The sequence below is a fragment of the Lepisosteus oculatus genome, chromosome 12 (assembly GCF_040954835.1).
Source record: "Lepisosteus oculatus isolate fLepOcu1 chromosome 12, fLepOcu1.hap2, whole genome shotgun sequence".
Taxonomy (NCBI): Eukaryota; Metazoa; Chordata; class Actinopteri; order Semionotiformes; family Lepisosteidae; genus Lepisosteus; species Lepisosteus oculatus.
In genome coordinates this window covers 22,392,842-22,405,902 of record NC_090707.1, presented here as the reverse complement: position 1 = coordinate 22,405,902, position 13,061 = coordinate 22,392,842, and the positions used below count along the sequence as shown (strand labels likewise).

Below are 13,061 nucleotides of genomic sequence, written 5' to 3'. Positions count from 1 at the left end.
TACATTGACCATACTATTTTTTCTGATTTTTAATTTTACAGAAACACTAATTGATTTTTTTTTAATTTAAACTAAATTACTATAATTTCTTTTTAAAAAACATTTTTGAAACTATGATATTAATTCTATAGCAAAACTGAAGTACAATATGTCACTGTACGTTTGCTAACATTAACACAGTTAATTAGTACCCTGGGTATGGTTGAAGGTACAGTAGACTCTTCATGAGGATATGTTCTGCTTTGAAACCGTGTATCAGCTATATCATACAGGCCACTTTTATGTAGCTATCAAATGTGGAATTCAAATATAATACTAAACTAAATGTCTGAAGTTGTCTTCAGTCTGTCATAATTAAGGAGCACCTTTAAAAGGCATTATGGGGCTTCACAGAAATTGTGAATATAATTTCTTCTTTATATTATATACAGTATTGGATATCCAACTGTACTGTTTTTTAAGGATGAATGTTTTAAAGTAAAACCATACTGTAGTACTGGCGATTACTGCCTTAGCTTTCCATTAAAGCGCTGCAAATTGCCATAAAAGGGAATACTATTTTATTCTCTCTGAAGTATTTCCAGAGCAAATTAGGTGGCGATTTATATGTTGTTGATAAATATCCAAGTTCATGTACTGTAGCAAAAAAAACACGAAAAAAAGTTTCAAACAGAAGGAACACAGACATTTCAGCCTACAGAGATTTAATGTATCACTAAACTGGCCACAGAGAGCTAGTAAGACACCATGGCAAATATTATACAGCCTAAAGTATATACAATGTTACATTTCTCTTGTGCTTTTTTTGTTCTGTGGTAAGTGGAAAATTTATATTAACACTATTATATTACATATTATATTACACTCTATCATTTTTTTATCTTGGCAAGGAAAAAATCTACAGAGAAATTAGAATGGGAAGATGAAGACTTCAAAGACAATCTTCAAGGGAGATACAAGGAATGGAGATGAAAAATGCTCTTACATAACAACTTGTGAAATGCAGTGGTATACACTTGTCAATGGCATCAGAACCATGTCATACATCTTTAGTGACATAAGACATTTTTTGTAACACCCCAACATAACTGTTTCCCATGCTTCTGATTTAATAAACAATTGTAAACTGAACATATACTGTACAGTATACATAAATGCTGTCTTTGGAGTACCTCACACTGGAAGTTGTTTTGAAGGCTTGTGAACCACGATTCCAATAAGATGTTCTGCTTTATGAGACAGTAATATGATTATGTGAATGTCATTCATGTTTATTTATGTGTGTCAGAGGAACCTCAGTTTACCTCTTGGAAAGAACAGACAACCTTTGCTGTTGCTTAAGACAGTAACAAACCAGCTTTTAATAGTCAGATTATCATAAGACCACCATCATGGAAAGAAGCTAAACAGATGCAATTTAAGATAAAAATCTTCCAAGAAAAAACAAGCCTTTTCAAATTCAGATTCATGTAAGTTGAATAACTTTAATGCTGCTTCTTCCTAGATTATCACATTTTTAAATATATCTTTGTTCAGTGCCAGAATGCACATGTAGATAGTACATCATAAAGGATGATTAGCTAGAATCAAGCTGAGTAGAGAAACACAACTTTGTTTGGCTTAGTCTGTGTTGTGAATGATGTCACGGACAAAGATGGAAGTTGGAACGTTTGTACAGTACTGTATAAATCAAACTTTTGCTTTCAAAAAAAGTTATGTTTCCTGTATGCAAACTTATTTAGTTACAGTATGTATAGTTTGCTATATTAGGCAGCGTTAGACATGCTTACAATTCATTTTTTGTATTTGGATGTTAATTATGACCAGATATTAGGAAATGCTGAACAGGGATCAGCCCTAGAGGGATTTTAAAGTATTGTAAGTCATCGGATCACCTCTGCTTTCTGTGATATATATTGAAGTTCATGGTTTAGTATTTCCATTTGATCTTTTTGTTGCATGATTTCTGAAAAGGGCATCCTTTTCAAATGTTTGTTTCATCTAATTTCATCTGCATTCAGTGAGAGAGGGTAATAAGTAATGCAAGTGTACTATTATATCATTAGTATTTTAAACCAGACCTTTTTTTTCAGCTGGGATAGTTGGCATTTATAATTTAAAGATGTTTATTTCATTTTTACAAAGCTTCATTATTGAACTTTGGTATACAAGAGCCCTTTCTTATTGAATACTTGACCCTATTATGCAAAATGGTTAAACTCACATAAATATTAAGACAATAACCCCATTGAAACAGATTGTTGACATAACTATTATGGGAGAGGGTTCTCCTTGAAGTACTGTAAGTGGCAGTCTGGGAAAGGGGGGGTTATTTTCCCCTTTGAAGTAATCAAGGGTTCAGGGAGGACATACTCAAATACATTATCCTTCCAGGGGACAATTTTTAGCAAAAGTTTTTTTCCAATGGGGAATGATACTTATTTTGACAAGTAACATGCCACTAATTGCAACAGGAGCCACCATTGAGCCTCCATTACTCTACACTATCCCACAAAACCAGAAAGGATAGAATGTACGTATTGTATTTTAAGTGTTTAAAATATCAAATAATCGTTTGATCATGTATTTATGTTTTTTATTAAAAAGGACAAAGATAATAAAGTAATTCATCTGTTGCAAATAAAGAATATTTTCAGTCTCACATTATACAAGGAATGTAAACATCCCTACATGAAAGTTAATACTGTTCATCTAGATACTTTATATTGTTGTATACAGTTTTGTAGGACTATTGTAGGACTATCCATGCAAGAAAGTGTTAAAAAATTAACAGTCTGCCAATTTCTGCCTTTTAAAAATGATATCATTGCGTGTTTTTTAGCATTGAAAATATTGTCCCTAACTCTGTTAACTGGAAATTGCCATGCTTACTGTGTCCACAAGTGGCTTTTACCTGAAACTACAATGGGTGTTTTTGTTTTGGAAATTCCATGTCTGTGTGGTGTCAATGCCACTTATACCATTTTAAAGAGACTATGTTTGTAATGACAGTTAAAAGATAGTGTGAGCACTGGAGGATGTGTGGGGTCCGAAGTAAGTTATCATATTGGAAAAGTTAGTACCCTCAGGGCTGAAATTCCATTGGCTCTTGGTCTGTCCCGCTCCTGGCTAATAAAAACATTCTTTGTTGACCCAGCACAAACAAATATGAGGGTGCTTCTCTGGAATGTTCCTGCCCACAAACCAGTTCGCAAAACACATGTAACATACATCACAGCATCACTGTGCACAGCCCTCAGGCTGACATTTGTTCAGGTTTTCCCGAGGTGTTCCAGTTCCTGTTGTTTCAAGTTATTTCGAGACTTTGTTATGCCCCGAAAGGCAGCGCATCTAAGCCCTCCTTGTTTAAATAATACACTTTCTAGTAAAATATTTCACCAGTACCCTGTGCTCCTTAATGCTTAGACTGGGATCTTGTAGTGATTCCTAGCTAATTAGTATTATTTAAAACTTACAACTTTCTTTTATTTGTTATAACAATAAGAAAGAATGAAATATCATGTTTTTGGTACATTACACATGGCAATCCTACTGTACCATAAACAGACAAACATGTAAAAACTAATTGTGTAAGTGGTAAAGCTTGTGTTATCACATGTTGAAGTGATAACATTGTAGATTTGGGGTTTGTGTTAGGAGCATACAATTGCAGTGAGTTAAGAGTAGGAATATTAATTAATTCTAATCAAATCATGACACTACAGGGGACTAAACGTCTCATTCTGTCTTTTTGCTGTATGCATATAAAGAATAGATATACAGTAGTTATAAAGTAAGAACAATAAATATTGTAAACTCCTCAGATAAACAGAAAGGAAATAAATCATCACAACATTCTTTACTTAAAATAAGTGCTGTCCGTATTTTGATGGAGTACTTTTACTTTTCTGGTTTTCAAGGTCTACCTTGTCAACCCAATTTACTGCTTGCATTACCTAAGTTCAGAGAAAGACTGACTCCAAGGCTCATAAATCTTGAGCTTCTCTTACAGTATCTCTAGGCAGAGAAATTAACCAAAAATGGAATTTGGAATTGTATCCCTAAGACCAAGCATTTAGAAGACAAGCTATCCACTAATTATCAGCAAATTGTTCCTTTACTTAAGAGTTATACCCTTAAGTAATAAGGGAAAAAAAGATTAATTATTTTAATTATTAGAATGATTACCTCTTATAAATTTCTACCCCGTCTTATATCATTGAGAATGGAGCAATTTATTTCCTATTTATTAGACGTATTGGCATTATTTTATCCAGTATAAACAAAAGTAAATGCCATATACTAAAATATAGTTCCATTTAGTTTAGGTAATATGGAAATATCCTGCTGTGGTCTGTGTATATGATTGGGAAGGATAAAGGAGATGGTAACCTAATAAAGGTTTATTAGATCATTCATAACTAAAAAAAAGAAACATTAATCACAGCTATCTACCAAAAAAAAGAAAATATTTTGAGAATTTTGAACTATACGCATTATTTAAATCTATACATGGCCAAATTTCTCACAATATCATGGTTCTCACCTTCTGTTTGACTTGTAGGTTATAGTGTTAAACTGTCTAATTGTTGGATTTCAAAGATGATAGCGAATTACAGTATTTTGTGAAGACTCAAATATACATTATGTTCTGAATTTGAAGACACACTACTGTCTTGCAGACTTCTATTTAAAAGATGTTAAATAGACTCATGTACAGTATGTTAAGTACTTGCAGGTGCTGTCAGATGTAAACAATATAGATTTAATATTCTGAACTACATCTCAACTTTTGCTTCTGTACATTTTATGTAGTTCTGATGGTCTGTAAGACCAGATTGTTAAATTAACCACACATCAGTAAATTCTAACATAGGAAAATAAGTATTAGATTTGAGAACTATTGAGGCAGGCCTCCATTTATCTTATATGTTGCTTTTAGTTTATTAATATTGTGTCTTGCATTTCCATTGCAAATACTGAAATTGTTATGCTTGGGATCTATATTTGCTTTTACAGCTCTCCAGAGCTTAGCAGCTTTGAGCTTCTAGCAGTTTTCTATTTATTTATCCCTTTTTTGTATGTCCAGTTCCTAAAGAATACCTTAATGTGTTTTTATTGCTGGGATCATTAATGTTTAAATAAGCAATCACCATTAATCCCTGCAATCAGTGCCACTTTATGTGATTCTCTGGACAAAAGTGAAATAGAAATTGCTACAAGGCAATGTCACAGGATACTCCTCTTTATTAAACTTGGCATCCTGGGGAAAAACTAAAACATGCGTAGTAAAGGAATGTAAGCACAAAACTGTGCTGTGAAATGCAAAACAATATTTTGAACAAATTCACTTTTCCTATTAGGTAAAAAAGGTTTGGAAAACCTTTTGTTTATTAAAGAGGAATATTAATAGCTTTGGTAACAACAAAGGAGGTAATGGAAATAATATTTTAAAATTTTTCACTATCCACAGCATTTGTACTACAAAATTGTAGTTGAAAAAAATATAATTCTTAAGCAACAGAAGACCAGCTGCTCTCACAATGTCAAATAAGTAGGCAAAATATAAAAGACAACATACTGTAGGCTTTCATGTTATACTGAGCTCTGCAAACAAACTTGTTTTTATTTTCTTCATATATCTTAAGATGTGCATAGTACCTATCTTTGAACATCAAAAACAAACACAAAAGTAATATTGTTGGGAAACGCTTCTTTGTAATGATACAGATCAATTACTCAATCAAGTCTCTAGTCCACTTAGTTAAAATAATCCTCAATCATAAATTCCAGAAAAATATCAGCAGTGTTTACAGGTAATGGTTCATAAGCTTCTGTGCTATGCCAGCTTAGATGAAACTAAAAGGCAGAATATGGAAAACAAACCTTTTGAAGTCCCCTCTACATCTGCAACCCAAACCAAAAAAGGCAAGGCTGCTGGACTGCTTTCTCCACTGGGAATTTTAACAGCAGTTCAACTACTGTGCTCTGTTAGCAATAGTTGAACCCATCTGAATAAACACATTACAGTATGTCCCTACACGTAACCGGGCTTGATGTGCAGTAAAAACGGAAACAAAACTACACTGTATGGAGTTCAGGTGCACAAAAGTAAAATGAGGATACTTACCAACTCATAATTAGCAGCAGGGACACAGGATGTAGAAACCTACAAAGAAGAAAGAGAATGATTTTAGCAGGACAAATTAGGAAATACGCTTATTTCTGAAGAAATCAATGATTCTGAAATGCATGGTATTCTCAGTTTGCAGAATGTCTTTGATAGCCTTACAGACAGAAAGTAAAAGACAAACTGCATATTTTCCATTACATAGAAGGTGCACAGTGGGTTTTTTTTTCCTGAGCTGTGCCGGACTAGTCTTTAAGTCTTGTATTCCTTGCAATAGGGCTACAATACCAATTTCATGTACAGTAAATGGGTTTAATAAATCTCTTTATTAATTATTAATGTATTAATTATTGGGGAAAAAAGATGTTGCTTGACTGTGAGTTATAAAATATTTTTAATTTAAAGCCAAACCAATGTAACACCCTGAATACTTAGTGAAATACAGTATAGAGTAACAGCAAAAAAAAGCTGTTAGTTATAAACTAACTTCAAAGTGAAACACAGGCAAAAATCATGCACTCTCAGTTTGCACATTTCTGTTCTTTGTGACAAGAAACTTGAGAGAGTATATGAGGCAATATACTGCATGCTGTACAAACCAAATGGTCTCAGGGATAAATACAATTTGCTGGATGACCTTTTGTCTCTCTGTTCATCTCCCATCATTTCATACTTATTCAGTAAACAAAATGTATACAATTTTGGTCTGTTCCTTACATACCTATTGATCTAAAATAAAATCAACAATAATAAATCTTGAAAATTAACTTCAATACGAAAACTAAAATGGAAATTAAATGTTTATCGTTATTAAGTCACACTTAAAAGAAAAACAAAATCAATAATCTTAACATTAATAAATACAACAATTAAATAGGCTATAATGAATAACCTAAAAATAAATAAGAAAAAATATTTGTAATAATGCATAGAAGACTTTAAACAAATTTTAAGAAATAATAAGGGTCGCCAAAAGTAACTACACAGTTCAAATGCATCTATAGACACATGACTCATGCGTGATCCACACTCTTTACTATCCACCACAAAGTTCTTCCCTTTATATTTTACATGACAAACATTAACTGTTATTCAGTTTAAGAATGACTTTTAGTACAACTGTATAAACATATTACATTAATAAATACCTTGAAATTGGAAATGGGTATTTAATTTATGTGTTTTTGAGTTAAGTGGCATCTCTCAGAAACTCCTCTACCATGTAAATTACCCATAATTCATCATAGCTACAGTATGTCTAAATTATAGTTACAGCAACATTTCCTGGTAGCAAACACAAATCTAGAGACAAATGATGTTTGAACAAATTTAATGCAATCAAGAAATAAATAAGACAGGGGTTTACTCAGTAAACAGGATATAATACTATTATTGCTATTTTTGTTCTAATCACAACATCAAGTCACAGTGTTTCCTGTAGTTCCAGGAAAGGATAATACACAAATTGAAATTAATAAAGTACAAACACACAAATTTGAGCTTCTCAATAGCGTGTTCATTTCAATTACTAAGCATTCTGTTTAGATGGTGTCTTTGTATTTGATGTTTTAATATGTTGTCTATACTCCTAGCTTTTTGCAATACACCAAAAGACCATTAATGGAAAGATACATGCATTACAGTATGTCTGCAGGAATTGTTATTGAGGGTAGCTTCCATTTTTCCTTACAAGCAAGAGTAAAAAAGAACAAGAAGCACAAAAACCCTCATAGTTTACTCTAATGACAGAGCACATCTCTAGGTTTTCATTTAAGATTTTCATTTATCCTAGGAATTACAGTTGATCATTTTCCTTTCGACAACCAAAAATTGGATTTATGAATACTGTATGTACTATATTTTTAAACTATAATTCATACTATAGCACTAAGAGAAAACAAATTTCCTGAATACTTCACACAGTGAAATAAATTAATATAAAGCATTCTGAATAAAATACTATGTATCAAGAAATAAAACTTAATAAAAGTGCAACTGATAGAAAAAACATAATATTAAATGACTACTACAACATCCTTATCTACTACTATTACATATCACAGATACATTATGCAAAATTGTGCATATAATGAATACAAGATTATATATAAATGGAACATTACTGAACATACTGTAGCACATTTTACACAATCAATATTTAACCGTAGTTATACTGTTTTTAGATTTTCTTTTCCTTTTGCTGCTCAGTTTTAATTTTGTTGTTCATAAGCAAATGTGTTTATAAGGAGATTAAATATGCTGGCTCTTGTTCCTCAAAATACGCATGGGTCTACTGTATCTCTCAGACCCCACGTATTTAATAAGGAAGGAAAATAAAATCAGCTACATGAAGATTAAAGAGGTCTTGCATATGCCTTTTTGTCATCACCCTCCCTTTTCCTCCTTTCAGGGAATGTCAACAGGATGTTTCTCTAGCAGATGGCCTAAAGTGACCACAGCACATGATTTACAATGGTGTGACTTGATTATGATTGCATGTTATGGTTTGATTATGATTGTAAAATGTTTGCATGTTTCTGTTCAAAAACAAAGCAATACACCTCCCATTGAAAAGACCATCTTGTCATTAATGAAAAAGGAGATTACTAATACGTATATATATATACTTGGTAAGGTAATAATATCTTTAGTAGCTTTTACATGTTTATGGCATGAATAACAACATTAACTTGTAGATATATAGTTTTACAGTAGCTTTCTTGACCTTGCTATAACCCAAATCTTAATCCTAAATTAAATGGTCTGTCAGACCTAAAGAAACAGCTCAGCCTACAGCCATTTTAACTGCGGACTTCAAATGGGTTTCAACTGTGCTGTCTCCCAACCAGAGCGCAGTCAGTTTTCACTCTCCCATCTGGAAGTCTGCTATCATGACACAGTGGAATTTCTACCCTCTGGCTAGGGAGAGATCATAAAAAATGATTGATCATTTTCGATCAGTTTTCTCCCTTTCCATTATCCACATTGCACACGTCTGAATTTATGAGACTTAACTTCATTATATTGCATAAGCCTGTCTACAAGTGTCAAACATATCTTCTGATCAGTACAGAACTGATGGGACTGTTAAAGGACAAAGACAACTGAAATAAGTGTGAAGATGTCTGAATTAGTGAAGGATTGGGCTGCCAAATAAGGAAAGAGCTGTTATACAAGTTGTCATCACAGGCACTCAATTATCTGATTTTAATATCAAATAAATTAAAGTTATGGGCAATATTTCAAAGTTTGAAAAAAATGACTATATCTAAAATTCATCTAAGGACTCAAGAAGAAATGAATGTGAGCAGACCTTCATATTTGAATAGCTTTCTCCTTTAGTGTTACACAACACACAATGAATATTCAGGAATTATAGCAGATTTAAAATATGAAGACACCAAATGGTTAATAAACTCTCTTCTGCAGGTTCCCAACAGAGATGTAATTGCTATCGAGCCGGATAAGCTAACACTTACATAATATGTTCAAGTGGGAAAATGTAAAGTTTTTTAAATGTATGCAATATGTGGTGTTCCATAGGGTGTATTTTGTTCATAGTAAGAAAGACAATGTTTTTATATATACAATTGACCCATTTTATGGTAACCCCATTTATAATGCTGTCTTTGTATATCAACAGTTTTGCACTGATGTACAAATTTCCTTCTTCAAACTAGCTCCTTTATAATACCATTTGCCTGCTGATACGTTAACTGCTTGTCTACAGTACGTTGTATACAACTTGGTTGTATATCAAGTGAGGACTGCAGCACTATTATTATGTTAACTCTTATGAAAGAGTGTCTTCTATGAGGATACTGTGTTGTTTCTGGTATTACTCTTCTGCATATACATCTACTGTATCACCAAAGCCCAGAGGATTTTAAACACATTTGAGACAAGGTTCAAAGACTATATGATTTTGTCTCATATGCAGTTTCATGCAGTTCTTCATTCAACACATCACTAATTTAAATAAATATGTGTCTCTTCATTTGAATGTTAAGTTAACTTTAAGATCTCCACCTCCCTTGAACATAGTCTACATTTTAATACAGCAAGAAGAAAGTCTGTTTCATATCTCTTTCCAATTTCAGCACCTTCACACCCTGTAAAGCTATTATCTGCCATGGTATACATTTACCAGACCTAAGTAATCTCAAGATAGGATTCAAAGACTTGACCTTTTTTTTTCTCAAGGTCAGCATGCTACCAATTGAACCACCTGCACTCTATAAATATTCTATCACCTTTTTAATTATACTGTTTCCTGTTTTTCTCATGCAGGCATCTATAATGTCCACCCAAAACTCTTTTTGTGGTTTTCAGGATGGAAAATATGTATTTCTTGACATTAGAATCTTAACACCATAAGAGAGAGCTTTCATGTAGTGTTGATTTTAGCAGGCAACAGGAGACCTCACATGGCAGAAATTAAGCTGGTAAAATCCCATGGAGTAACAACAGACGTGAACACCAGAGTCCATCTAGGCAGTAAAACTAATAGTAACATGTACAATAGAGGACTGGGAAGTCAATTCAGGACTAAAAGCAAAGAAAATAATATGGCTAAACAGCAGTGAATGTGAAATAAATAATTGGTGCAATCATTAACATTGATTTAATGTCAAGGGCTACAAGGTAATGCAATGCCACAAACAAGTATTGAAAAGTTTATGAACGGATATTAAAATTGAAATGTAGTATAAAGAAAATTCTTAATGTTTTGAGGTAATGAATTCAAAATATGTATACAACATAGGACATAGAAAAATGGTGTGTCTACTATACTAAATCATAGTAAATTTAAATACTATAATTAAAAGTGAGAGATTCCAATAAAACAAAAACAGTGAATTTGAAAAGTCTAATATTGATTGGGGAACTGTAAAAAATCAACTTAATTGTAAAAAAGACCAATACCAGAAGCATAAAGGAATTAAAAAACATAGGATGTCACTTTCAAATAGTGGGATTCCCTATTATATATTTTCCCCAGTTATAAAATACCTTTAAACTTGTCCCTAGTTATAGAAATCTACTGTAGGAGCATGCTGGCATTACTTAGACACAGTAAATTACATTTCTCATCATTTTCAGTGTTCTCCTGTTACCAAGGAACAAATGGCTAGCAAACCAATATAAAACTATGACTCAAGATCCAAAACACATGGCGATATCTATAAAGTATATAGCTATAAATTGCTTTCTTGGAGAAAGACGTAACTTAAATGAATCTGCATGCCAACATCTGTAATATGTGACTACCGCCCCTCTGTTTCCTTGGATTCTAAGAAAAAAACCTTAAAGTAACTGAACTTCTACTGAAACCTACTTTCTAGGTAAAGGTTTTCCAGAACAGCCTCCCATCTGCATGATTATTTAATATCCTACTTAAACTGGTGAGTCAATGTGTTAGTTCTTGGCTACTTTTCAATCCCACAACCTGAACAAACCACAGAGATGTTTGTTTGGGATAAATACAGGTAATAACTTTAAAGAGAGACCACTGTGGTAATCACAGGCAACCACAGCATGCAACCCCTTCTGCTCAGCTTGTTATAGTTCATGTTAGGCTTTTGACATCTTGTGGAAAAGACATAGGCATAAATATTCAGGATTACTAACAAGTCATTATTCATTAGATGGCTATGTCTTTAACAATCATGTTTGGCATGTTTTTCTAGGGTTGACCTTGTTTGCACACACTACAAATCCTAAGGGCACTGGTTTTTCTTTCTTTTTTATCTTTTTAAGCTAACACAGGTTATATCTTGTCCTATCTAAGAGCCTAAGTGATAAATCAAGGGCTGGAAGGGGTTCAACTTAATACCTTGAACATGGAGAACCTTTCAGTAATCTCTCTTGAGAGCTCATGACCATCTTATGAAGAGATTATTGACTTAGTAACTGCCATACTACCTGATCTATAATTATGTGGATACAGTATTTAATATTGTATTTTCTTTATACATTTTAGGGTATACTCATTTACAAGTATTCACCAAATGATCTATCAACCGAGACTATATGACAGCAATCTGACATGTGCAGTATGCCGTTAAAATACTTTGTTTAGATGTCTTCCTAGTGACAGAGGGTGTTTATAAAAAGGAAAGAAGGATTAAGAGAGTTGGATGGAAAAGCAGATTCCACTGTGTCCTAAGGAATCAGTGGATGGAAGCATGATCCAGATTCTTTTAAAAACACAAAAGCTCTCTGTGTGCTGTATGAGTGCTTGTAAGATGCACAGACAAGGATAATATAATCTAGTATAATGGTATTTTAGCGTTCCGTACATACTTTTATTAACAAAATTAAACCTTTGCCCATTTTGGACAGACTGTCTCAATAATGCAAGAGAAAACTCTGTTTTAATGTTTTATTCAAGATACACTGTAGTTTATTTATGAATAGTTCAATGGGGTAATTTTCACCTAGAGGGGACTGAATTTGTCTCAAGTCATATACTGTAGGACATACTGTTTACAGTACTTTTTGCTTCTAAGGTGAAATTGATGAGTTTGAAAAAAGTACTGTTCATTTGATGTTCATATTATTCTACAAGTAATTCTTCTTGTCTGCTTTAACAATAAAGTGCTATCTGGTTTAAATAAAATATTTTAGTTTAATGCAAAAACATTTTTAATTGTTGTATGCAATACAGTATATACAATATATATGAAAATATTTTGATTCACAGATTAAAAAGTTAAAAAAATATTGTGTTAGTGGTAGAACATGTTTCACAATCTTTGTCTGTATAACTGGCAGCATATTACTGTTAAAGACATATTGTGGAAAATAGATGGATTTCTTGTAGTAAACCTTATGTGAGCGCCATCTTTTTTTTCCATTTTCTCTGTGTTCTATAATAACATTTCTTGCTGCCTGTTTCACTCACATGCTGCTCTCCTGAATAAGTGCC

General features: G+C 32.7%; 1 protein-coding gene across 12 annotated transcripts in view; it reads right to left on the bottom strand.

The window, feature by feature from the left end:
• tns1b (tensin 1b) overlaps positions 1-13,061 on the bottom strand; it is a 254,799-nt gene that overhangs the window by 96,313 nt on the left and 145,425 nt on the right. For all 12 annotated transcript variants that reach the window (XM_015359171.2, XM_015359174.2, XM_006636697.3 and 9 more), the window contains one exon: positions 6,131-6,169. In XM_015359171.2, coding sequence (XP_015214657.1) covers positions 6,131-6,169 — 39 coding nt within the window. The remainder of the gene's footprint in view (positions 1-6,130; positions 6,170-13,061) is intronic.